Source organism: Callorhinus ursinus, unplaced genomic scaffold (genome assembly GCF_003265705.2).
Source record: "Callorhinus ursinus isolate GAN/ISIS: 27379988/994484 unplaced genomic scaffold, GSC_fseal_2.0 scaffold14, whole genome shotgun sequence".
Lineage (NCBI taxonomy): Eukaryota > Metazoa > Chordata > Mammalia > Carnivora > Otariidae > Callorhinus > Callorhinus ursinus.
The window spans coordinates 6,755,588-6,782,936 of NW_027397076.1; the positions used below are offsets into that span (position 1 = coordinate 6,755,588).

The following is a 27,349-nucleotide window of genomic DNA, read 5'->3' on the forward strand; positions in this document are numbered from 1 at the left end:
CACAGGGAATGGCAACGTCCTTTGGAGAGGACCACACAGCTCATTGACACTGAGGAAATCAGAAAATCCCAAGCACGTGGGGAGGGGGTCATTCTAGTTAGGTCTTCCAGAGCCTCTACTTTCCAAAATTTGTGAGCAGGGTTGCTCTAAATCACTGCTTGCTGAGAAGTAGCATATGGTACCTGCAAATAGAATTCAAGAGCAGAAATCAAGTGATGTGGAAAATCATATTCTAAGAGTAAAGAAAAAGGCCAACTGTGGGAAAAGGAGAAATATGACCCAGTTGAAAAACATGACCTGGTTTTCTAACTGTTCTTATACACCGCTAAAGAACAGAACGTATCTAAATAAGGAGTCTGAAATATGCTGTCCTATTAATCATTTTTCCATTTGGGCTTCAAGCAATTGACCTCTTAAGAACCTCCTAAGAATCAAAATAAAATCTTAAAAAAGGGGGGGCACCTGGGTGGCTCAGTTGTTAAGCGTATGCCTTGGGCTCAGGTCATTGTCCCAGGGTCCGGGGATCAAGCCCTGCATGGGCTTGGGACTCCCTGCTCCGCGGGAAGGCTGCTTCTCCCTCTCCCACTCCCCCGCTTGTGTTCCCTCTCTTGCTGTGTCTCTCTCTGTCAAATAAATAAAAATCTTAAAAAAAAAAAGAATCAACTAAAGGATTCTGTGATTCCCAGCATAGATGGTGTTGAGGAGGAAATGGACCCCAACGAAGTCCTGTTTTGCACCACTAGTACCTTAAGGCTCTAAGAAAGCAAAACTTCGTGGAAGGGGACCACAGGCCCATTCACTTGACAAGGAGTGACTCAGGTCATAGGGAGCTAATTAGCTTATACTACAGAGACACAATACTTCTCAAGCTTACAGACAGGTGTTGCCCGGGTGCCTACAACTCTCTTCCTCCTGCAGCTGAAGTAAACACCAGGAAGCACATGCAGGCCTACATGAGATCAGGGGGTTGGCATAGCTGGATCCTCTTTCAGATTGCTTTGTCCCCTGTTTTTCTTTCCCCCCTTTCTTCTTCTTCTCTTTCTGCATTTGTGTGACTTTGGAAGAATTATAGAAGAGGACTAAAATTTTTTAAGATGTGTATCTTTAAAAGACTTCTATATTATTTGTCATTGTTTATATTATATTGACTACTGTGCACTTTATTACATATTATGTTATATGTTGTATATTGTGTCTTGCACATCATATATTATATATAACATATCTCATATGTCAGACATCATATCTAATATATTGCCGTATATTATATATCAGATGATCCATATTTGTATGTGTGTATATTCTAATTTTATACATTATGTATTATATTTACTGGCCACCTATGTTGGTCAGAATGCTGTTCTGAAAGTAATGGTAAAGAAAAACTCTTTGCCTTCTAGGAGCCTGTCATATAATGAGGAATGTAAATAAGGGAAAATAAACAACAAAAAAAAGTAATTGCAGGTAGTGAAAACTGCAATGCTTTGAAGAAGGTAAATAGGGGTAATCAGGTCAAAGATGACGTGGGTGGCAGGAGGATGTGGTCTTAGCTAGAGTAAGGTGGGCCGGGGAAGCCTTTGCAAAGAGGTGATATTTAAGTCTAGGCCAGAGCTATGAGAATGAGACACCCGGGTAACATTCTAGTTGTCAGAAAGTTCTTGGAGGCAAATTATTCCAAGCAGAAAGAACAGCCTGAGACAGACTGGGCTTAGAACACTGAAGAGTGGACAGAATGTGATCATACTGGAGTGGAGAGTGAAGGAGTGGATGGAGCAGTGGCCGGGCCCAGAGCACAGAGGGCCTCTGTGAAAGGAGTTTGTTTTTTACACACAAAGCAGAAGCTATAATGAGAGTTTATTTTATAGCAGGAGATGAAATGATCTGATTTACTCTTGAGGAGGTTCACTGGGTACTCTGTGCAGGATGAATTTTTGGGAAATAAGAGACCTGGAGTCCCATTAAGAAATTCTTGGGCTATTCCAGAGAGGGAAGATGGTGGCTAGGACTAGGTTCATAGCAGTTGAGTGAGTTGGAGGAGGTGGTCAGACTTCAGAAATATTTTGGAGATGGAGTTGATTTAGGACATCATAATGAATTAAATATGGGGTGTGAAGAAAAATCAAAGAAAACTTTTGGACTTTTGGCCTAAAAAACTGGGATGGATGGTGGTGGGGGTCGTGGGAATCTTGAGAATAGATTTTTGGTGGAGACCATCAGTGGTTGCATTTGGAGAATGCTAAGCTTGAGATGCTTAGTACTTGATATCTTGTTAGTTAGAACTTAGTCTCATGGTCAGACCTTGCTGCAAGAGAGGTGGGGAAATGTCCACTAACTGGACACATTGTGTGCTCAAACTAGGGCTCCATCACAGAGGATGAGAGGAGAACGGATGTGGGGGTTGGTGCCTAATAGTATCTGCCACAGCAATAAACAATAACAATGTGACCCAAGATATGGTTTCCAAAAATAATTACTTTGGAATGATTCTTAGGTCAAAGAAGAAATAATGATGAAAAGAAGAATACTCAAAATGGAATGATAATAATTTTTAAAATGAGAGATGCAGCTTAAGTGGTTCTTAGGGTTAGATTTATGCCTTAAATGTCATCGTAGAGAAAAATGAAGGTTGAACATTAAAGAGCAAGGCATTCAACTCAAACAACAAAATGAGTTCAAAGGAAGCAGGAAAAATGAACTAATCAAAGTAAGAGGAAAAAGTCACCAAAATAGAAGCCAAAAAAGTACAGTCAGAGATAATTAACAAAACCAAAAACTTGTTATTGGAAGGAGTGTGTAAAATAGATAAACCAAGCAAGACTGATCAAGGAAAAAAAAAAAAGGAGAAACAATATTATGGATGAAAAGGGAAACATAAGTACCAATACAGTGGAGATTTATAAAACTGGAGTCAATACTATAATAACTTATGTCAACAATTAAAAACACTATTGAATCAATATTCAGAAATTTCCATTTTCTCAAATTTTCTCAAAAATAGCATGCCAAGAGTTTTGTAGCTGAGTTTTATTAAAATTTCAATGTCAAGTAATCCTTATATAGAGGAAGAGAAGAAGCCACCTAAGTTATTTTATACTAGCAAAATCAAATTCAGCAACGTACACAGTAACATACATCATAATCAAGTAGAATTTATTCTAGGGATGCAAGAATAGTTTCCTACCAAAAATGCAGTTCATGAAATGTATATTAATAGATTTATAGAGTAAAATCATATAACCATCCCAGTGGATATGTCAACATTAATTTATGGGAGGAAAAAAATCTTAGAAAAGTAGGAATAGAAGGGAACCTCTTTAACCTGAAAAAAACCTATGAAAACATAATTAGATTTAATAGTGAGCCTTCAGAAGCATTTTTATTAAAGTAAGGGAAAACAAGAATGTTTACTATTATTGCTTCTATTCAAAAATGTCCTGGGGGCCCAAGATAATGAAATACAAGAAAAAAAAGAGATATAAGAATTTTTTTAAAGATTTTTATTTTGATAAAGAGAGAGAGAGACAGCGAGAGAGGGAATGTGGCGGGGGCGTGGGAAAGGGAGAAGCGGGCTTCCCGTGGAGCAGGGAGCCCAATGTGGGACTCGATCTCAGGACCCTGGGATCATGACCTGAGCTGAAGGCAGACACTTAACGACTGAGCCACCCAGGTGCCCCAAGATATAAAAATTTTTAAAAAAGATTTTATTTATTTGACAGAGAGAGAGTACACGAGCAGGGGAGTGGGAGAGGGAGAGGGAGAAGCAGGCCCCCTGCAGAGCAGGGAGCCCGATGTGGGTCTGGAGCCTGATGTGGGTCTGGAGCCCAATGTGGGGCCTGATCCCAGGACCCTGGGGTTATGACCTGAGCTGAAGGTAGATGCTTAACTGACTGAGCCACCCAGGTGCCCCGAGATATAAGAATTTTTGGAAAAAAAAAGATAATATTGATTATATACCTTCAAAATCTAAAATTATACTCATATTATTAAAACCTATAAATTATTAAAATCAAAACTATAAATTACTTTGGAATAAACTGAACAAAATATTTGTAAGACGTAAATGAATAAGAGTATAAAGTATTACTTAAGGATACATAAAGCAGGGTCTGAATAGAGGAAGAGATGCTATGCTAATGAGTGAGATTATCATGGAATTTTCCTGAAGTTAAAGAGTGGATCCTACAAATTACACGAAAGATAAAAGACTAAGAGTAAATGAAAGGGTTATGAAGAATAAAATGTGAAAACTTGTCTGACCAGATATCAAAACATTTTACAAAGCTATAATAAGACAATGAGCTCAAGAATAGGCTGATGGGGGCCCCTGGGTGGCTCAGTAGGTTAAGTGTCCGACTCTTGGTTTCGGCTCAGGTCATGATCTCGGGGTCATGAGATCGAGCCCTGTGATGGGCTCTGCACTCAGTATGGAGTCTGCTTGACATTCTTTCCCTGTCCCTCTCCCTCCTCCTCTGCTCCTCGCCCTGCTTGTGCTTTCTCTCTCTTTCTCAAATAAATAAAATCTTTAAGGAAAAAAAAAGAATAGGCTGATAGAACATAGTAGAATACATACTGCTTTCTGGAAAGTATGGTTTCAATGTGTTCCACATTTTATTTATTTATTTTTTAAAGATTTTATTTATTTATTTGACAGAGAGAGACACAGTGAGAGAGGGAACACAAGCAGGGGGAGTGGGAGAGGGAGAAGCACGCTTCCCGCCGAGCAGAGAGCCCAATGTGGGGCTCGATCCCAGGACCCTGGGATCACGACCTGAGCTGAAGGCAGACGCTTAACTACTGAGCCACTCAGGCGCCCAAGGGGTTCCACATTTTAAACACAGAGCCACATCAGTGATCACACGCTAAACACATATTTTAAAGTCATGTGCTATTCAAGGCTTGTATATAAGCTAAGCTGTGGTGGATTCGAATGGGGAAAGAGGCAGGGGAATTGGTCATAAACAGGTTACTAACCTTGCAATGCATCGTTTCCACAGCAAGTGGTTAAACAGACATTTGAGGGAATGACAGGAGGTAGCTAGTCATGGGTGAGCTGAGGGCTGTGAGAAGTAAGGTAAACATAGGGCAGGCCATGACACTCATGACCTAGAAAAGAGCATCAGTTCCTCAGCAGGTGTGAGTGAGTTAGATTTGCATGGGGAGGGCATTTTCAGATCTTCCATGAATGAGTTATTTGAGAAGTGGAATGTCTTCATCTCTGCATGCCATGGTAATGAGCTGATTATCTCCTCTGTGATTTCAGTGGGAAATTAATCCTGCTGTGGCTGGGATGGACTGGAGACACATTTTATATTCAACTAAGTGCTTCTGCAGACATTTAAGTGTGGCCTCTGAATGATTTTAGAAATGATTGCCTTTTCTAATATCCACTGTGAAAGTCTAAAAGAGAAAGAGAGGAATGCCCATTCACTTTGACCCAAAACTGATAGTAATTGGCCCAGAATATAGCTGGAGAGTCAGTGTCCTACAGAAATGACACAAGGGAGCACATATGCATCCTTGGGGGAGGTCCAACTAGAGACTCTGCTGGTGCCCAGGAATTTGCTCTGCCCAGAATCATAGGGCACAGAGCTGGAAAGGGTTGCATTGCAGAGGTGGAATCATAGGCATAGAACTGTGAATAAACACCTCAGGTTTTGCCTTTTAACAGACCTGGGTTGTTTTCAGAGTTAAATGAGTTAACAAGGGTTAGATGTTTTGTTCATTCAACAAACTGTATTAAGTGCAATATATACCAGGCATGGTTTTAGGCTTCTAGCAGTAAACAAAATAAATGACCTTGACCTCATGGAGATTCCATTCCAGTGTGAGAGAGTCAGACAATACACTGAGAGGTCAGATAGGGGTAAGTACTGTAGAGAAAAGGTAGGATCAGAGAATGGAGGCATGTGCCATTGTTGATAGTATATCAAAAAGGATTCTTATTCGCACTCAACAGAAGCTAACTCTGGTCAATTCATCAGAAAAGGGATTGAGCAAAATAAAGTTGGGTGGTTCACAGGGTCTGTGGGAGGGCTCTGGAACCAGATCCGAGAGTAGGCTTCCTGGAACAGTTACCCAAAGAACATGGCACAGCTGATCTTGTACCTGCTGCCACCTTCATCGCCTCCACCACCAAGAATGAGATGCCACAGTTTGCACGGCTGTCACTTCTGTGGGACACTCGAACTTGGCAGCAGAAAGAGAAAGAGCTTCCTGCCCTTTCCTCATGTGTTACTAGTTCATGAGTCTGGCTGCTGATGTCAGTGCCTGGGCCTTGACAGTGTCCATTTCTCAGATTTATTTCAAGATTCAATGAGTTAGGGCTAATAAACAACCTCAGCAAAGCTGCAGGATGCAAAATCAACATGCAAAACCAGTTGTGTTTCTGCACGCTAGCAACAAACAATCTGAAAAGGAAATTAAAACAATTCTAATTACATATTTATCCCATTTATGTACTTAGGAATAAATTTAACCAAAGGAGCTTAGGATTTGTATGTTGAGTACTATAAAAAAAATGCTGAAAGGAATGAAAGAAGACCCAAATAAATGGACAGGCATCCTGCATTCATAGATTGGAAGGCTTGGCATTACTAATATGATAACACTATCCAAAGTGATCTACAAGTTTAATACAATCTGATCAATATCCCAACTTTTCCTTTTAAGAAATAGAAAAATTCATCCTAAAATCTATGGAATCTCAAGGGACCCCGAATAGCCAAAGGAATGTCGAAAAAATACAAATTTGGAGAGCTCATACTTCTTGATTTCAAAACTTACTACGAAGCTACAGTAATCTAAACAGTGTGGTACTCTCATAAGGTTAAACATATAGACCAATGGAATAGAACTGACAGTCCAGAAATAAACCCTAACACATATGGTCAATTAATTTTTGACAGGCATGCTAAGACCATTCAGTGGGGAAAGGACAGTCTTTTCAAAAATTGTGCTAGGAGAACTGGATATTCACATGCAAAAGAAGGCAGCTGGACCCTACACAAAATTATGCAAATTAGCTTAGAACGGATCAAAGATCTAAATCAGTAAAACTCCTAGAAGAAAACAGGGAAAAATCCTCATTCATTGCCATAAATACGGCAATGATTTCTTAAATATGATACCAAAGCACAGGCACCAAAAGAAAAAATAAGCTAGATTTCATCAGAATTAAACACTTTTGTACATCAAAGGACATTATTAAGAGAATGAAAAGACAGCCCACGGAATGGGAGAACATATTTGCAAGTTATATCTGATAATGGGTTAATATCCAGAATATATAAAGAGCTCCTACAACTCAACAACAAGAAACAAATAATATGATTAAAAAATGGCCAAAAGGCTTGAATAGACATTTCTCTGAAGAACAAATACAAATGGCCAATAAACATATAAAAAGATACTCAACACCATTTGTCATTAGGGAAACAATACAAAATCACAATAAGAAACTACTTTACACCTATTAGATGACTATTATTAGAAAAACAGAAACTACCAAAAAAAAAGAAAAAAGAAAAACAAACTACCAAGTGTTGGTAAGAATATGGAAAAGTTGGAACCCTCTGTGCATTGCTGGTAGGAATGTAAAATGGTGTGGCCACTGTGGATATATACCCAGATGAATTAAAAACAGAGACTCGAATAGATCCGAGGATGCCAATGTTCGTAGCAGCCCTCTTTACCACAGCAAAAAGATAGAAACAACCCAGTGTCCTCAACAGATGAAGGAATAAACATACTGTGGTATATACATTCAATGGACAATCATTCAACCATAAAAAGGAAGAAAGTTTTGATACATGCTACAACATGGATGAACCTCGGAAACATTATGCTAAGGGAAAATTATTGTATGATTACACTTATATGCAGTATGTGGTTCCAAGGTCAGAAACTAATCGGATGGCTTCTTGAATGAATACACAAACATTGGGTAGAAAAAAGAAGGGGAACTCAAAGGAAGTTCTGTGACTTCCATTCATTGAAAGAGAAAGGATGGAACTGGTAAACAGGTCCTTGGACCATCAAGTTAAGAAAGTCATGACATATAGAGGAAGTATGTTCTGGGCAGAGAGAACTGTAAGTGCAAAGGTCCCGAGACAATAAGATGGGATAGGATATTGAGGGAATAGCAAAGCCTCTGGAGTAGAGTCACGAGGGGAGAGTGCTAGATGAAATAAGAGAGGTAAGAGGGACTTCCCTCATTGCCTGGGGCAGTCCAGGTTTATACCTGTTGTTTCAGGATAGTTGTTAGTAAGCTCCCTTTTTATGCTAAAAAATGTCCTGAATTGGTCAAAGCCATTGTGCAGGTGCCAGATCCTGTTCAGTCTGTCTGTCTGTCTGTATGCGGGTACCAGTCCTGTTCGGCTCAGTAAGAAGCCATTGGGGATTGTACTCTGGATGAGATAAGGAGCCCCTGGAGGGCTGTGAGTGGCAGGATCTGACTTCGGTTTAACAGGAGTGTTCAGCTGACTTCTTGGAGGTGGCACACAAGCTTGCAGGTGTGTATCTCTCCCAGGAAATGGGGCTTCTGCAGGAAGGGTGCCCAGGCAGCTGGCCTGATTCTCAAGACATCCTCCCAGGTCTAACACCTGGAGCCTCAGGCAACACTCCAGGGTACATGAGGGTGTTCAACCCACTTCAAGGCTGCCTTGCTTCATGAGGGAGGGAGGGAGGGTGACTGCAGTCTGCTCTGTGTCTTTTAAGCAATCCCACACTGCAGGACGGGTTGCTATAATTTGAATCATGTTAGCCCTCTTCTGTGATACACACTTTGTGCCTGAGGATCAAGGTCTCACATTAATAACAATTTCAGGAAGACTGTGAGTAGCAGAGAACTTTGAGCACTTAAAGAGCCTCCTTCACTCATGGTGGATGTGACATTGTTCAGATGAGTTTTAGGGCTTTAGAGTGTTAAGAAAGGATGAAATAAGCCAGAGATAACCTGGGGGGCAGGACAGGATGGATTTCCAAAAGGTCACTTCAGTTCCAGAGTAGAGTTTGGAATACATCGAGCCCTTGACTGTATTCCAGGTTCCTTAGCAATGTGATGCTGAGGATGCTGGCATCTGCTGTCAGATGGCTATTGCTTGAATTGGTAGCAAATGGAATGAATGGTAAAAGATGGTGATTCTACAAGCAAACCCTGGGGTCAGATGGCCTGAGTTCAATTTCGGCTTTGCTGCTTTCCACCCTGTGATATGCCTTAGCTTCCTTGTCTTCCCATGCCTCATCTTCCCCTGCCTTAGCTTCTTCATCTGTAACATGGGATAATAATAAAACCAAACTCATAAGGCTATTGTGGGTTTAATGTAAATTGCCTAGAGCAGTGCCTGGCACACATGGAAGGTCTGCCATGCATGTTAGGTTTTGCTACTCTTTCTTCTGACTAATGCACTGTATATTTATGCCCCTCTTTCTCATGAGGCTAGTCCATTTTTTTTTAAATGAAACTATTGTCCTTTTTTTTCTTTTGACTTTTGTAAGTTAACTGATATTGAACCTCACAGACTAATATGTTGAAGGTTGGTTTTTTTGAGGCTGGTCCATTTTGATCACAGTGATTGGGCATGCTGTCATCTTTCTGTTTTGGGAAGTAGGTGGATTATGTCCCATGGAGTCCTCTGTACATACATCAGCCAATGTTGTTGGTTTTAAGCAAAGTCAAGCTTAGCTTTTATTTCAAATTTTCATTTTCATTTCAAATATGAGAAAAGCCAAACTAAACTTGTCAAGTTTCAAGGGAAAACTTTTTTTGGTTTATTTAAATCTGCCTAGACAGGTAAAATTTAGAGCCCTGGTAAACAGAAATGATGAAATCAATTATCCTCAGAAAAATAAGGCAAGGATTCGCTAATATAGAAGGTGACATCATTACAGTTCATTATAATCATTTAAAGACTTTATTGAGTATTATCTGGACATATTTATGAATCTGTTTTACCTGAGTAGTTTTCATATTCTGTTAATGGGTTACTTATATAACACAAGAATGAGTACATCTCAAGGAAAGATATATTTGGATTCATTACTCATCATAAGTATAATTATTATTTAACAATATTATGAAGGGCTAATGATGAGATGCAGGTGTTTAAACATGCAGTGCCAGTAGATTTGACACAGTATTCAGTTCTAGGCATATACATTTTTAAAGGCTTCTATTCACCAGGGGGACAATAAAACTCCACACAATGGTAAGTGTGTTTGCTAAAAACATGACGTGACTGGTTAATTTTTAGTCTTTAGATTTTAAAATGGATTTGTGTGTGTGTGTGTGTGCAGTGATACTTGTTTCTTAACTTGTTGGTCTATACTTTAAACTTTAGACTAAAAAATAAAACAGTTATATTGATAAAGTCCACCTCTCTGGGCCCTTCCAATAATCTCCGGAAGGTGATGGGAGGTTGGAGGACGCATGTACAGTTTGACTTCAGACTGAGCATATAAACTCCAGAGTGGAGGTGGGACACGTTGACAAGTATTGTTTACCTGGAATTATTGGTACCTTAGGAAGGATGTAGTTCAACCTTCTCACTTTCCAAGTGAGAAAACTGAGGCTGGAGAAGGTCATGATTTGCCCAAGGAAACAGGGCTGGTGGACCACACTCTTTATATACTCAAACCTGAGCCTCTTAATTGTTGTGATAGAACTCTTCCTAGCATGCCATGTTGCCTCCCAACAAATGTGAGATTCTAACTATTTGAATTCTTGATGAATATATCCAGTCAATAGACATTTTTGAGTATCCACTATGTGCCTGTTTTAGGCTCCAGGATCTCTGACTTCTTAAACTTGATTTTGATGTCACTATTCTGCTCTTTATTCTATGGGCTAATATTTTCTTCATTAAGTTCTGTGGGTGTGTTAATATGTTTGTGGCTAATCCTGAATTTTTAGCTCTTAATTGGGAAGGAGTGAAAAGAAACCAACATTTACTGAACACTGCTATGCACTTTATATGTACCTTTATGAAAAATTTACAAGTTGGCATTGCACCTTAAAAAAAGAGAAGCTAAGTCATTTGATAAGGTTTAAGTATTTTTTAAGTGACAGTGCAGGAAATTTGTTCACCCACAGTTAAGATAGTGTCTGGCATTCAAAGTACTTAAATTTTGTTTAATAAATGAATGAATGAGTGAATGAATGAATGAATGTTGGGCTTTAAACTCAGGTCTGTATGGTTACAAAGATCTTTCCAATATCTTCATTTGCCTTTTTTTATCCTCTAGGGTCAGAAACACATTGGCTTTAAATATCACCTAGCATATAAGCAATGGTTTCATGAATACTTTTGCTTATGATGGCATACAAATTCCCTAAGGCTTAGAATGCTTGCATAGCTGCCATTATACATATCTTTTGAGAATAAGAAACTAGGTACCTAAAAAAATTAATTTTTGAAATTGTCATTGGAAGGTCAAAGGAGGTAACAGTGAGCATAATAAAGCTGTGTATACTCTTTGAAATCCTGGAGACATGAACATGCGCTCCAGGATTTGAGGCAGCTCTGCCTGCATTGTGGCTCTCAAGTACTTCTGGTGATTTTCCCAATCCATGAAAGTGTCATGGCACCGAGACCTCACTTAATTAAATGATTTAGGTGGATGTATGATTTTAGTTCAAAATATCTTACATTTCCCTGGGTTAAGCAACTTTTTGATGTTACCTAATCTAATCTTTCCAATGGTTTTTATAAACATGTTCCCATTTTACAGGTGGGGAAGGTTGAATTCAAGAATGGTTAAGTAGAGGGGTGCCTCAGAGTCTCAGTCAGTTAAGTGTCTGACTCTTGGTTTTAGCTCAGGTCATGATCTCAGGGTCCTGGGATACAGCCCCGCTTCAGGCTCACCACTCAGTGGGAAGTCTGCTTGTCTCCCCTTCCTTCTGCCCCTCCACCTGCTAGTGTTTTCACACGTTCTCTCTCTCTTTCAAAAAAAAAAAATGGTTAAGTAGAGATTAAATCCCATAGCACAAGTCCAACTATTACACCTTGGTTGTGGTTTTTTATCACACTCCCAGTTATTTGCCAACTTATTCATTCAAAGAATGAATTTAGAGAATTCATTTAAAGAATGTGCATTAGTTGTTATTATATTATATGAAGCTGAGCCAGAGAAACGCAAGTCAAGTGGTTGCCAAGAGCATGTATCTACATTTCCTCATGTATAAAGAAATATGGGAACAAGGTTTATTTATTGCAGAATTCCCTGAGGTAGCCAAAAATCAGAAACAACCTATATATTTATTAGCAGGGACTGGTTAAATGCATTATTAACACTATATAATACTATAGCCTTAAAAAGAATGAGGCAGGATGCTAAGTGCTGATGAGAAGACATGCCCGTGATGAATTTATAAGTAGAAGAAGCAAAATATAGGCAGTATCATGTTGTGACAAGGGTGACAAAGACAAGGTGCATGTGTATATTCAAAACCTTGACCTCTCCACTGGCCTTGGAAGAGAAAAGTGTCTTTGTTGTTTTGGCCCACCAGCTATGTCAGACCTTTCACTGGGTTAATCCAGTAATGGCTATAGAGAAGAACTGAGAGAATCCTAGGAAGACTAGTGATTTTGGAATGAACCAAAGCTACTAAGGAATAAAATTATTTTTAGAAGAGGCAGGAGGAAAGGGGAAAACTAAAGCTAGGATGGATTGAATTTTGAGTTTTTTTGGGGGGGGTAAGGAGGACAAAGGTGTGTGTGTGTGTGTGGGAAAGGCAGGGGGAAGGAAGCAGGGGAAGGGAAGAGAGAGAGAAAGAGAGAGAGAGAGAAGGAGAGAGAGAGAGAGGAAGCTACCATGCTGTGAAGAGCAGGACTTTAAGGAGAAAGGGAAAGATATGAGACACAATTTCAGAACACATTGCTGTTTGCTATATAAGGCAATACTTTTTTTATTATTTAAAAAAAAATTACTGATGGAAAGATTTTACTTGCTTTCCAACTAGTTTTTGGATGTAGGGATTGGGCTTGCTTTCTTTTGAATGTGGCACCCATACTGAAGTGGATAGTCCATGCGGGAAAAGTTTTATCTGGCTTACATTGTGCTCTCATTTATGTAAAAAAAAGTATAAAAAAAAAGTATAATAGCACTATATATACATCAAAACTTTTTGAAAGCAACCAAGAAAATTTTTGTAATGTTAATTACCTCTTGAGAGTGATGAAATTGGCATACTCTTCTATACTGTTTTAAGATTTTTAGAGTGAGCATTTATTACTTCTAAAATTTAAAAAATAGATATATTTTAGTGGTACTGTTTATATTTCTCATAGATGGAATAAAAATATTAAAAGGAGGAGTTGTCCCAAGTAGCAGTTATGTTTCTTGCCTCAAAAGGCTTTAAATATGTAAGATTGTGGAGAAAACTGCTTCTAATGCCTAACTTAAGTTTAAACAATTGCATCAAGGCTTATTAGAAGGGGAATAGTGCACAGACCAGAGGGAAGATCTAGCCAAATCGCTAAGGGTTTAAATTCCTCACAATGGCTCTAGGGAGTGTATCAGGGAGGACCTTTCTATTTTCAAATTGCAGAAAGGGCATCAGGGGTTCATAGCATCTTTATAAATCTAGACAGCTGAGTTTGGAAAATAACACCTAAGATGTTTCTATAGGTTAAGAAAGAAAGATATTTTTCAAGAATTGGGGAGATGAGGGGGGTTCTGTCTCTTTGATTTCTGTTGGGTGCTGCCTCCTCACATAGCAAAGAATTGGTTTGATGCTGAATAGACCAGAAAACAAAAACAATCAAAGAACCCATACAGATGTTTATATTGTGGTCTAAGGGATCAATACATAACCCTCCTCTCTTCTTTGCATGAATTTTGAACCAGTGAGAAGACAGAGAAACTGGCTGATAGGAGTTGAAATATCAGATGGGTATGGAAACTGATTTAGGTGTGTGGCCAAAATGGGCTTTCTGTTCTGACCCCCAGAATGGCAGCCTTGCCTGAACTACCATGGTAGCACTTGGAAATGGCAGAACTCCCCCAGGGTGGGAGACAACAGACTCTTCTTGATAAGCTTACCTCATGACTAAAAGCAGACTGTAGCCCCCTGCTTTTTGTAGACCCCAAAGATGAAGGAGAGTGTACCGAGTCAAGCATGCTCAGTTCTTTCCTCCGAACTCCCCAGTCAAATAAAAACCTCCAGGGATTGATGAAAGGGCAGGATTGATTTACAGGTAGGGTCTTCTTTCTAGGACAAAACTGGAACATATGCTTTTCTAAAAAAAGTGAAAGGTTTTAATGGGGGAGGACCTGGACTCTTCATCTGGGAATTGGTGCCTTAGAATGAAGGCCTCTCATTCTGGTGTTTGGAGGAGCCCCAGCCAGCTCACCCACCTGGAAGTGAAGCCAGTCTATTCACATGTCTTGAACACCTCTACCAAGCTCATGGTCATGGGAAAAAGCCCTGAATTCTCTAATAAGAGAAGCAGATCTGCACAAACAGAAAGGAAATTCATCAACTAGGTTTTTATTCGTAATGTAGGCATACCTTGCAGATATTGTGGATTTGGTCTCAGTCCACTGCAATAAAGTGAAAATCACAATAAAGTCAGTCAAATAAACTTGTTTTGTTTATCAGTGCTTGTAAGAGTTGTTTACACTATGCTGCACTTCTACTAAGTGTGCAATATTATGTCTAAAAAACCCAACATATATATACCTTAATTAAACTATACTTTATTGCTAAAAAATGCTAACCATCATCTGAACTTTCAGTGAGTTGTAATCATCAATCACAAATCACCAAAACAAGTATAAGAATAATGAAAAAGTTTGAAATATTGCAAGAATTATCAAAATGTGACACAGATGCACCAAGTGAACAAGTGCTGTTGGGAAAAGGGTGCTGATAGACTTGCTCTATGCAGGGTTGTCATGAAACTTCAATTTGTAAAAAATGCAATATCTGTGAGGCACAATAAAGCAAAACACTATAAAATGAGATATGCCTGTACCAAGGACTTCCAGTATTTAAGGGAAACCAATTGCACAAAAAGGACCAAGAAGACCCAATAGAGAAATTGGCATTAGGAGAAACAGACATAATTCAGAAGCCAGAAGAAAATTTTCACTCTAGAAGATATCTAATTAGTGCTTTCTGGGGAATTCTGAGAAAATTCATAAAATAAGAACAGCTGTGTCCTTGAAAAAGAAGCACTCAACAAACAGAAAGAGTTCATGGAATCAAACATATGCTGGCTAAAAGTAAATCATTTAACAGAATACTGCAAGAAGAAGTTGCAGAACATCTCCCAGAGTGTGAGGCAAGAAGAAAAAATAAGGAAAATGCAAGAGGATAGTTAAGGTATGGGGAATCAATCAAAAAGTAATCAAAAAAAAAAAACCTAGAAGATAGGAAGAGAAGCACAGGGTAGACTTGGCCTGAAGCACCAATGCCTCCTTACTGGTGCATCAGTGAGGCTGCAAGCAGGAGTGTTTAGGGCCCCCATGCCCAGGCATTGATCTTCATCTTCTTCCATCAAGTTCTGCCTCATCCTCTCTCCTACTTCTGTTGTTCTCATTTGACTTCTTTTTTTTTTTTAATATTATGTTCACTTAGCCAACATACAGTACATCATTAGTTTTTGATGTAGTATTCAACGATTCACTAGTTGTGTTTGACTTCTGTTGAACTGAGAGCTTAGCCATGTGCCCAAGGTTGTAGAGCTCATTGTTAGTGCCTAGCTAGCAGTGGAACTACTCTGACCAGACCTAATGAAACTTTTGCTTCAGGATGGTGTCAGAGTGAGCATTGCTGTAATACAAGTAGCCTCAGTATAAACTTCACAGAATAAATTCTGGACGCTCCAGGGGAAAAATGATTTGAACTAAAGATTAGAAGTTTGATATCTAAAACCAAGTCAATTTATGAAGATGAATAAAATTGAAAACTTTACATATATGTAAGTTTGGGGTAGGGAGAGCCATTTGGGCAGTTATATGAACCTCTGTGTGACTCATTTTCCTCCTCTGTCAAATGGGGAGAGGAAAGTACTGATTTCATTGGGTTTCCATGAGGATTTGATGAATTCACCTGTCTAAAGTGTTTAAAACAATGCCTGGTCTGTACAAGGAACTCAATAAAGGGTTTGTTGCTACTGATATATAATGAATAGTATATTAATAGTAAAAGTTATTCCTAAAAAATAAAAAAAATCTATAGTTAAGGACAATCATGCCATCTTTCTCTTCTAAAAGAAGGTGCTTCTTTATGTTTTGGAGGATCTCAACATTCTAATTTTAGAAATTTCAGAACTTGATTTTCTTTTCATCCTTCTAATTAGATCTGCTTTTATATATCAAACTGCTAACCCCTAGTTCAAATAACTTTTTCCCCTCTGAATTCCCAAAATTTATCCTGCGTTATATATACTCAGGTTGCTTGTTTGTATTACAGTAGTGTTCATTGTGATACCATCATCTTTGCCAAGAAGTGCTTTGCAATCTTCAGATTTTTGGTACTGTTTGGTGAGAAGTGTTGCATTTATTTTCAACAGCACAGGATTAAGAAATAACACTTTTTGAAAGAAAAAATATCTCACTGTAGAAGCTTAACATCTGTTTGTGCAATGACCTCAATAGGTAACTCTGAATCCCCTTTGGTAAATTTCCCATTAGAATTCTGGCTGGTCTACTTCTTATTTGTAAGAAATAACTTTCACCAGAGGAAATTGGGCAGAAAACCTTGCCAGCATATTTAACTTCTTGTCCTTTAAGAAATTATACTTTGATTTTAGAGGTTTGACTTTGCTAGATAATGAAATTATCATGGTGGAACAAGCCATAGAAATAATAAATACAGTAATTCTTCTTTGCCTATTGTGTGTCTTTGCTATTCATAAATTTTAGGGCCTTAGATATTAGATACACTTACGTAAGGCCTTACGAACGGTAATTATCTTTTGGCTAAAGAAAAAGCCCAAACGAATGCTAAGCTGCATTATCGCTTGGCTTCTGACATGAGCTGATAATCAGATTTTCTTGCTTAAATCCATGGTGCTTGAACAATGCTACCCACTGTCTGTGCTTCCCGATATTACCCTTAATTAGAAAGAACAGAAACACAAATCTGAATTATTTCAAAATCTGGTTTCCATGGTCAGTGGTTTGAAGGGCTTAACTTTATTATAAATAAACCTGGCTTTATTGGCTAATGAAATCTGAAATGTGAAGCCTGGGATAGAGGGAGTGTAATACTCTGATGTTTACACATCAAAATATCCAGTATGGGCAAAGTGTTTTGTAATAAATCTTTGGATAATTGAATTATGATTCCTTTGTCCAAGTACAGTCTGAAACCCCAACACTAAGGAGAACCTGAAAGGAACTTCAGTTTATGTTTTCTTTAGAAGTAACACCTTTAGGTTTAATAATATATGTACCCACAGCTGTCAAGGAGGTGTTGACCTTTTATTTATTCTCTTCCACTTTAGTCATTTTTTGGACAAATTTGGCACATAGTTATACGTGTATGGTGGTCTGGCCCTGCACACATACATATCCTCAATATATTAGTTTTAAATATTCACATTGGGCTCTTTTTGCTACATAGAATTGTGTGTGGGCTGGCATCTGAGCAAGACAGATGATAAAATGAGAGATCAGCTGTATTTTTATTTATGGTCTTGTAAAAAGAAGGCTAACAATAGTCAAGGATGCCTGACCCTATTTGAAAGGCTAATTAATAACTAAGTGGAGATGATAACCTTGTTCTTTTCCTGGAAAACAACATCAGGAAGCTAATTCCTAGAACTGCTATTACATGTAAGGACCTAAGATGCTATTGACAAATGTATGTATACACATACACATTACACACGTATATTTATACATATGTCCTATTTTTATATATAGTATATTTCTATATAGCTCTTGCTTCTCTGTAGATTGCGGGGGCCTAAGTATCAGTGTGTTTGTAAACTGTGGCCGTAATTCCTTTTATTCTTTGTTTAATGGTATTTTTTTCTAAGACCCTATCTTTTCTTCTTTGTGAATATTATCTTTTTCCTTTCAACTCCTCATTAATATTTTCTTCCCACTCACTCCCCCATGGCCTCTGTGCTAGGCACTTTGCAATTGCTTTCTCACCTAAACTTTCAAGGGCAACAGGAATTACTTTTCAATCTGTTTTCCAGATGAAGATATTGAAGCTTAGAGAGCTAGAATAATTTTCCTAAGATAATGTATCTAGTAAATGGTGGAATCAGGATTCCAGTGCAGGTATTGTCAATTCCAAATCCCACGATCATGAGTACTGGGTTGGACTGTCCCATCAAACTGTATGTTAGCTTCTTTTAGTTTATTTCCTTTGTCTTCTTTGCAGTTCTTTTTCATTGGCTGGGATAGATGGCCCTCTTTCTCCAGTCACCAGGGACCAAGCTGGATGTGTCTGGAGTTCAGGCTCCTGTGACTTAGAGTCATCATGAAGCTAGGTACTTGCTTTAGGTGGAGATAGTGGGGTAAAAAGCAGGGTCTTTACTACTTCCAGGGGTAGCAATCATAGAGAAGCCATTGGTGCCTCTGGGGTTCCTGGCAAGAAGTATCAAGAAGATGCCATTTGGATCAGCTAGTTGGATACTCTGGGACCATGAAGTGGATGACCACAGAGGGGGAAAATATCATCTAACCTAAAGAATATAGAAGAGTGAGCAATGAGGGGTGGCTGGTTAAACATGGTAGACTGATAACATCTGTTTATCTTCTCTCCCTCTCCCCAGACCCCTCAGAATCAACAACAGAACAAAGACTCCCAAATGGTATGTTGCAAATGGGTCACAGGTAGGCAGAGATATTAATCTATTTAGTTCTCTTGGTAGTGTTGTGAGGGCTGGGATAGCAGGTAAAGTTAGACCAGTTGGCCTTGGCCTTGAATAGTTTTATCCATTTACCCCAGTGTTCCCTACAGATGCTATATATTTTTTGTCTCATGTGATTTTGAAAATGATTGGGAAGCACTGCTTTAAAACAAAATGCATTCATGCACAAGGTAAAAAACAAAGACAAAAAGGAGATAACATTAAGTGAGCAATTTCAACAATTCTTTTGAAAGATGTCAAATTGACTAACATGTGATCACTGACCTAACAGAATAGAATGATTCCCAACACAAATCTACACAGGGGTCCTACAAGGAGATGTGAATAAATTCATTCTACTCCCAAGAAACCTGAAACTTGAAGGTTTCACATACCTTCTAAAGCAGGAAACAGGCACAGGGCTTAAAAGAAGGGGCTGGTGATAGTCTGGTTCCAAAGCTCCATTTTTTCCTTGGCTCACCCTGTAGAGTCAAGACAAGGATTTATTCTCCGGCAATATTAAGTTAGAGAGGCTCTCAACCCAGGGACACTGGGCTCAGAGGTGGGGTGGAATCTTCAAATAGGGGTTTCTTGAAATTTTAGGTAGTAGCCTTGTGGGATCTTCAGACCCTTTTCCCTGTTCTATTTCCAGAATTTGATCAGCCAGATAAATATTTCCTGGGCTGGTATTTGGAGCTTTCTTCTGTGGAGAAGCCAGAGAAAAGCCCTTCACATTCTGACATTGAGGGATCTGTCATGGGAAAGGCCGGCTCACTGCCTGATGCTACAGTGAAGCCCAATCATCAACAAGCCTTGCTCTAGGGAATCCAGAGTTTGCAGGCAGCCTTTTAATGCCTTACTATTAAATATCAATAGGTGGTCAAGCTTGCAAATAATTTTTTATTAACTTTTAATTTTCAGAAGAATCTTTCTGCTGATGCAAATGTTACTCAAGCTGTTAAGAGTATTTTTATAGATGGTGACAACATTGGGATACATTAAAGATACATTGTTTTGAAATATAAATTTTAGTACATCTAGATTCGATGATTTTTGCAGACAATTTTTCTAAATACATTTAATTCTTCATACAAATTTGTTTTGTGTAAATCTGAATTTAATTTTAAACTTAAATTTATACAATGGTATTTTCATGTTTCCTCTGACATTTCTGTCATTTGTGGAGGTCTTACAAGAAACTGAAGGTGGCTTAATGATTTTCATATAATTCAAAACATTTGTTATGCAATTCCACGAAGATCTTCCAAACTCAGTGCAAATAGGGAGGCTAGTTTTAGCTCCTTACTCTGTGGCTCACTACATGTATTGACAAAAGCAAGATACCTCTTTCTTTTAGTTTTAAGGGTTTGTAGCAAGTATCATATTTTTCATTTTGGGGATAAGGAAAGTACCTAAGATTTTTAGACTCAGCTGATTGGAGAATGATGCCAACTAAGGCAAAGTGGGCATCATCCTTATCAGTATCAGTACCATCTTTATCAGAATTGATCAGTTTTACCCAGAGTGAGATAAACTATTCCATGACCACAGACTGCATTTTAAATCCTCATATCACAAACACAGGTCCCTGGGCACCAGGCAGAACAGGCAAGAGAGTTCAGCTCATCCAACTCAAGCCATTTTATCCAAAAAGCAATTCAAAGCCAACTTGTGCTTGCCACGTTGGTAAGGTGGTTGTGGCAACCCCAGACTCTGCTTTCTCTCAGCCAAACCTTGAACCTGCAAGTCTTGACAAAAATCTCATGATATCCTATTGGTTCTGAATTTCAATCCCTGTAGCCAACAGAATGTTAATGTGCTGTTGTGCTCAGATGTGGGCATTTGCTTTATCCCTGAAGATTGGGGGAAGGCACACGTGTAAAGCATAAGGATCAAGATTTGGAGCCACATGGATGCCCAAATACTCTGGAAGTAGAATAAAAGTATGTAGGGGTTAAAAAGGAACAGTATCTTCCCCCGTGGTCTTGGTAATAGAGGCTGTAACCCTCTCTTTGGAGGAGATGTCAGCTTTGGTTTAGAGAATGGGCTCAAGCTTTACATGTAGACCATTTATCCCTGCACTCATTTGTCATCTGCACTGGCCAGTCACAATGCCTGGCTGCAGTTAATTTCACTCTAATGCTCAGTGGGAAGAGATTAAGAGCAGTGGTCAAGATCACACAAAGCATGATCCTATTTCACCAAATGGTGGGTAATGCTTCATGTAGAAGAAATAACAGTTTTATTCCATATTTGTGTTCAGACCTCTGGGGTAATATTCTAGGTGGCTATTCTCAATCATAATTTGAATTTCCTCTTGCTGAAATCCCACCTTTATTTCTTGTTGTGGGTCTTTATGTTCAGTTAAAGAATGATGCTGGATTTCCCAAAATCGAATTGAAGAACTCTCTGCCAAATAATAAGGCTAGCGAGGAAATCCAAACCTTTCTTTCTAGACTGCAGCAGTGGTCCATTTTCATTATCACATGGGGGCAAGTATTCAGTCAGAGAAGCTCCAATTTCTATTCTTCTCTTCCTGTTTCCTCTAATTACAATTGCTGCTAGGTGTCCTGAAGCTGATGCTTCCCCTACAGATTGCCAAGAGAGAAAGAAAATACACCATCATTGGCTACTGTACTTAGAATGGTTCCTAAACCCAAGCAAGAAAACCACAGTGATGTTGGCAAGCAAACAATTGAAAAGTACAGGTGCTGGCAGTATGCACAGCCCCAAAATCAACATGACTTGGGAGGAGAGGGGGTTGGAGAACAAAGAAAGGTGCTTTTCATTCAGAGAAATTTATTTCTTTTAAATATTTGCAATCTGCAGCCGATAGCACAGGAGGCCACTTGGCATTATTTCCCCACAAAAGGGAGGGTTGGGTGGTAATGAGCAGATGCTTGAGTGGCCTGTGGCGTGAGGTGCACCATCCGTCAAGAAGATCAATATTGACTGTTCTTGTATCTTTGTGGTGAAAGTTTGCTCTTCTTAAACAACAAAAAAAGGTGGGGGTTGTGTTTTAATATATAGAGCATGGATTTGACTTCAGGCAGTAAATCAACTGTGAACAGCAAGGACTTCACAGACAGGACTAAGTACCCATGTCCCCTGCCCAATGACATGTTCAGTGTTTTAAGGAGTAAAATGTATCTGGCTCATGACATTGACCATCTTTTCCCCATCCATTCTTTTTCACTCCAGTTAAATCATACTTGAGGAAGATACAATATGAATGTTATGCTGTACTTCAAAATGTGTTTTAAAATATACACCGATGTAGTGCACTTTGACTCAACATATATCAATAAAGCAGCATGTCTTATATAACAGGGACTGTGCTAGGCACTGGGATGATCATGATGGAGAAGTCAGTTGCTTTTTGGTACATCAGTTTCTCCAGTTTTACAAACTTAGATCACAGCAAGAATCCTGGTCATGAACAGCCTCCTATACCATGGAAAATATTTGATATTTTATTCTTCAGATCAAAGTATAGTCTACATCTTTGACATGCATACAAATCAGCTGGGAACTCTGTTAAAATTCAGATTCTGATTCAGTAGGACTAAGGCCAGGCCATAGAATCTCCATTTCTAACAAGCTCCCCAATGATGGTCCATGGATACACTTTGAGTAAGAAGCATCTACATATTACATGTATCAATCATGTACGATGCCTATGAACTGTGCACATTCCTGCCCCCCCTCAACTTTTTGAATCAAAATCTGCATTTTAACATGTTCTCCAGGTGACTTTTATGCACAGTAAAGTTTGAGAGCCATGAATTAGTTGATAGGAAGCCATTGAACAGTTAAGGTGAGTGCTATGTCTGTCATTATATTTATTATATTGGGTTCTAGAAAGAGAAGGTGTAAAGGGAATTCCACTGAGGTGAATGGTGGGAATGGGTGGAGAAGCTAAGACAGGAGTGTAGTGGGGGGATGGGTCTGAAGGACTTTGAGAGGGTGGGGTTGACAGGATTCAGTTATGAATGGATCTGGGGGTGAAGAGGGTAGGAGGAGGCCAGGGTGACTTTCCAGGTTCTGGTTTGGATGTCTGGATTGCTGGTTGTGCCAATAAGACGGGGAAGCGGTATGGTGTGGGGTTAAGAACACGGGCTTGGGAGTGGGAAAGAGTAGATTTGAGACCTGTCTTCAATGCTGACTTACTTACACAGCCTTGGCAGGTTAATTTCTCATTAGCAAAACATGGATGATGGTTTTTGTGAGGTAATATTAGCCCCATTTTGCAGAGGTAGAAACTGAGGAGTAGAGGGTAAGCTGTCCAGCTCCCATGGGTGGAGAGGAACGGAGGTGAGTTTTCCACATAGGGCCTTCCTCATTGGGCAGTCCCTGCTCTGAACCCTTAGCTCCAAGATTTGTCCAAGGAGAGATGCACTCGGGTAGTTAGCAGCACTCACTCAGTCACCCAAAGTTTCCTCTCACTTCACGTTCTCTTAAGGTCTCTTACTGTCACCTCTGAGCCACCCCCTCCCTTTAAATTGTGGCAAGCCCCTCCCTTTCACTTCTCTCAGCTCATCTAAGATACTTTTCTAAAAGACTTGACTTAACCTGGAGCAAATACTGCTAGAGATAAAGCAAATGCTAGCAGCAGTGGAAACTTAAAAAGTACAGGTGTCTGACTTTGACTCAGTTTTTCTCCCACACCCTGTTGCTGGGGCAACTGGCCTGGGGCACTGGGTTCCTGGCTCTCTTTCCACCTTTTCACAGATTGTGTGTCCTCTTAAGTTTCATCCCTGTGTGTCTGTCCTGCCTCCTTGGTCTATAGTCACGGCCAAGGAAGAGTTCCTCTTCTGTTCCCTCCTAAGACTCTCCCTCCCAGCTTAAAGGTTCTGGCCTGAGATACAACAAGCCTTTTCCACAGGGAGTGGATGGGGCTGGGGGAGTAAGGCCGTGGGATGAAAACCTCAACCTTCAGGTAAGATCCTATTCCTCATTCAAGGGTGGTTTGGTCTCATAGCCCCAACTGGTTAACACTACCTTAAACATATACTATCCAAACAATAATATCCAATCACATGCCCCATGTCTCCATGGACTGTACTCAGAATTCAAACTCAAACCCTCATCAAGGCATCCCATGGCTATGCCATCTCTGCTTTCAAATCTTTGCTTTAAAGTCACCCTGTCCAAGAAGGCATCTCTTATTTATATATATAAATTAGTACATTATCCTCAACATTTCCCCATTTCCCTTACTTCGTCTTGTTTTTCTTCTTAGCAATAAAAAAACGCCACCTGATATATTATAGATGTGTTTATTTACTTTTACATCATCTCCACTAGCATGTCAATTTCACAAGGACAGAGACTTCATCTGTTATATTCCCAGTTTCTAGAACAACATCCAGCATGTAGTGTAACTCACTAAAATTTGTTGAATGAACAGATACAAAAGTTAATTAGCCACTTTAATGAAATATATGGGAAGAATATGAATATATAGGCAACCGGAATCGACTGCAGTTACTTTCAGAATTATCTTATTGCACTGTGAATTGTGCAAGACTGTTGAATCACAGATCTGTACTTCTGAAACAAATAATGCAACATATGTTAAGAAAAAGGAAAAAGAAGAAGATAGCAGGAGGGGAAGAATGAAGGGGAGTAAGTCGGAGGGGGAGACGAACCATGAGAGATGATGGACTCTGAAAAACAAACTGAGGGTTCTAGAGGGGAGGGGGCTGGGGGGATGGGTTGGCCTGGTGATGGGTATTAAAGAGGGCACGTTCTGCGTGGAGCACTGGGTGTTATGCACAAACAATGAATCATGGAACACTACATCAAGAACTAATGATGTAATGTATGGTGATTAACATAACAATAAAAAATTTAAAAAATAAAGAAAAAAGTTTTAAAATGTCATTCATTTATGGAAGTAAGCATGACAGGTGGCATGGATTATTTTAGGAGCCACAGACCTAATTTTATTTTGTGTATTTTTCCCTTTACCCTATAGCCCAGCCCTCCTCTTGAAAGACCTGCCTTACCTTGCTCCAGATTCACTGATCACATGAAGAATTTCTCTGAATCTCTTAAACTTAGAAGTTTATGTTTTCTGCATTTTCCAGGTAAATTCAGAAACAATCCCAAGAAAGACCAGAGTTTCTAAAGAAACTCTAAAATATGTACAGGTAAAAGCATAAAGACTTTATTGAAGAACACTTGAAATATGCTTCAAAATAATAACAATAAAGATTTCATTGGCTTGTGAAGTTGGTAAATCCATGGAATGGACTGGCTCAAAGCATGGCTGGATCCACTGTTCACTGATATTATCATGATTTTCTTTTTCTTCTTTTTTAATCTCCATATTGATATAATTCTCATTTTGAGTCTATTTTAATGGACAGTAAAAATAGGTCTTGGCAACGACAGGTTTACATGATTCTTAGAGTTTGTAATTTCAAAAGTAGAAAAACTGTCCTTTGCTTTGCATCTTTAACAGTCCCCACCTCCAATCCATTGACTCTGCTTGGCCAAACCTGAGTCTCATATTCATTCCTGGAACAATCAGGGTGTGTGGGAGAATAGAGCACAGCAGTCAACTTTTGCTACCCCAGCATTTAACTCTGAGAGCTGCATTTAAATTATACAAAATATGTGTGTGTGTGTGTGTGTGTGTGTGTGTGTGTGTGTGTGTGTGTGAGAAGGGTAGGAGGAAGGAGAATGGAAAGCATAGTTTCCCCAAATAAATTGACACAGGACAAGCAAAAAGTATCATTTTGTGTCAAATCAAAATGATAAGTGGTTGCATTACTTATATTCTATACAGTGCTGTCACCATAAACTATTATGACAACTTTGGACCATTTCACCTACCTGAAAGGATTAATGAATTTACATGTCCAATTTTCCACCTAAGAGAAATAAGTTTTTAGGAGAATTGATAAAGCAGATAACTGCTACACTCTCACTTGGACACTGTCTTATTTTTGAATGTATTTATTTATTTACTTGTATTTATATAGCCATCAAGTTTGTTGCATATATGTAGATATCAGGACCGTTTGAAAGGTTTTGTTGATTTTATATTTCCAAAGTTCTGGAGTAATGAGATTTTAATGGGATCTTGTCACACTGTGATACCCACTTAAACTCTTCTTTTTTTTTTTTTTAACAAAAATTACGAAACTGTGTTGTGGGGGTGGAAACACATTCACATGGCTCAAAACCCAAAATATAAAGAGGTATACTGTGGAAAGTCTTGTTCCCATCCCTTGTTCCAATCTGCCTCATTCCCCTTCCCCCACAGGAAGCTGCTTTTTCTGGTCTCTTGGTAATCCATCCACATTTTCTCTAAGTAAATAGAAGTGTGTCTATGAGCAAATAGAATTGTGTAGGTTAGTAGCAGCATTCTGGACTTTGCTGTCTTCACTGGAACACTATAACTTGGGGCTCTATACACAGTGGTACACTGAGAGTTTCCTTTTTCATTTTTCTTGCAACTTCAGAGTAACATATTTTATGAATATACTTTAGCCAGTTTCCTTTGATAGACACTAGTGATTTCCTCTCCCCTGCCAAAAACCTCAGTGAAATAATTAAGATTTCGTATTTCAGAGCCTTGATGGCATGTACTAAAAATTATTGAAAATTTTGACCCAGTCCACTTTTGTTAGTTTTAGAGAAAGAGTAATTTAGGCTTTGTTCCAGCCAGCTAATGTAATTCAATGCCAACCCCTTAATTCTTTTTGAAATACAATGGAAGAATGGAAAATAATTGCCACTATCAGTATCTGAAAAATGTGTGGCTTTAAGAGTCAGAATAGTAGGATTTGATGGTTGAGAAATGTCATGGTTAACAATTACATGGCTTGCTCTGATAGCTCTAAATTCCTTGCCATGTTGATATTTGTCTTAAATTTGGGACCTGAAGTCTATAGGCATGCTGGAATTGAGGAGGCACCACGGAATGGGGATATGAAGACAGCAGGGACTCTTTCAGAGATGAGGGGCTCACTTGGCTGTAGGCAGGACAGATGAGCAGCAATATCTTAGCTCTGGGAGCCATATCTAGACAGGAGCAGAGCCCTGTAAATAGCAAGGAGGGCAGTTAGGGTTAGGTGCCTGGGAGCAGAGGCGATTCAAGCTAGTTTGGTTTGGTTGCTCGGCAACAGGGAACCATTATTTATTTACTTATTTATTTTTAAGCAAGGGAGTGATGTAATTCTATTATACCCAGCAGTTGCCATAGACAGTGATTGAGGGAGCAGGATTGCTGCCAGGAAAACCACTTTTGAAGTTATTACAATCATCTAAGTGAAAAATAATGAAAGCAGGAACATGGCAGTGGGGTTAGAGGAAAGGAGGTAACTAAGAGAGATATTTAAGAGGTAATATCTATAGGACATGATCATGGATTACAGATGAGGATTGAGGGAGAGGGTCAAGTTCGGGAGGGTTATATATTCACTAAGTCATTCGACAAAGGAAGATGGAGCACCTATTTAGTGACTGGCACCATGCTAGTTTCTAGAGACACAGGAGTGAACAAGACATACAAGGTTCCT

At 39.1% G+C, this 27,349-nt stretch overlaps 1 protein-coding gene across 8 annotated transcripts in view; it reads left to right on the forward strand.

Annotated features, from left to right (window-relative positions):
* The window catches only part of CUNH12orf42 (chromosome unknown C12orf42 homolog), a 146,598-nt gene that overhangs the window by 59,110 nt on the left and 60,139 nt on the right, over positions 1-27,349 (forward strand). For 4 of the 8 annotated variants that reach the window (XM_073900391.1, XM_073900390.1, XM_073900397.1 and 1 more), the window contains one exon: positions 18,738-18,776. In XM_073900391.1, coding sequence (XP_073756492.1) covers positions 18,738-18,776 — 39 coding nt within the window. Of the gene's footprint in view, positions 1-1,474; positions 1,494-18,737; positions 18,777-24,795; positions 24,908-27,349 lie in introns of those variants that run through there. The other 4 variants (XM_073900393.1, XM_073900395.1, XM_073900394.1 and 1 more) reach the window with 2 other exon arrangements.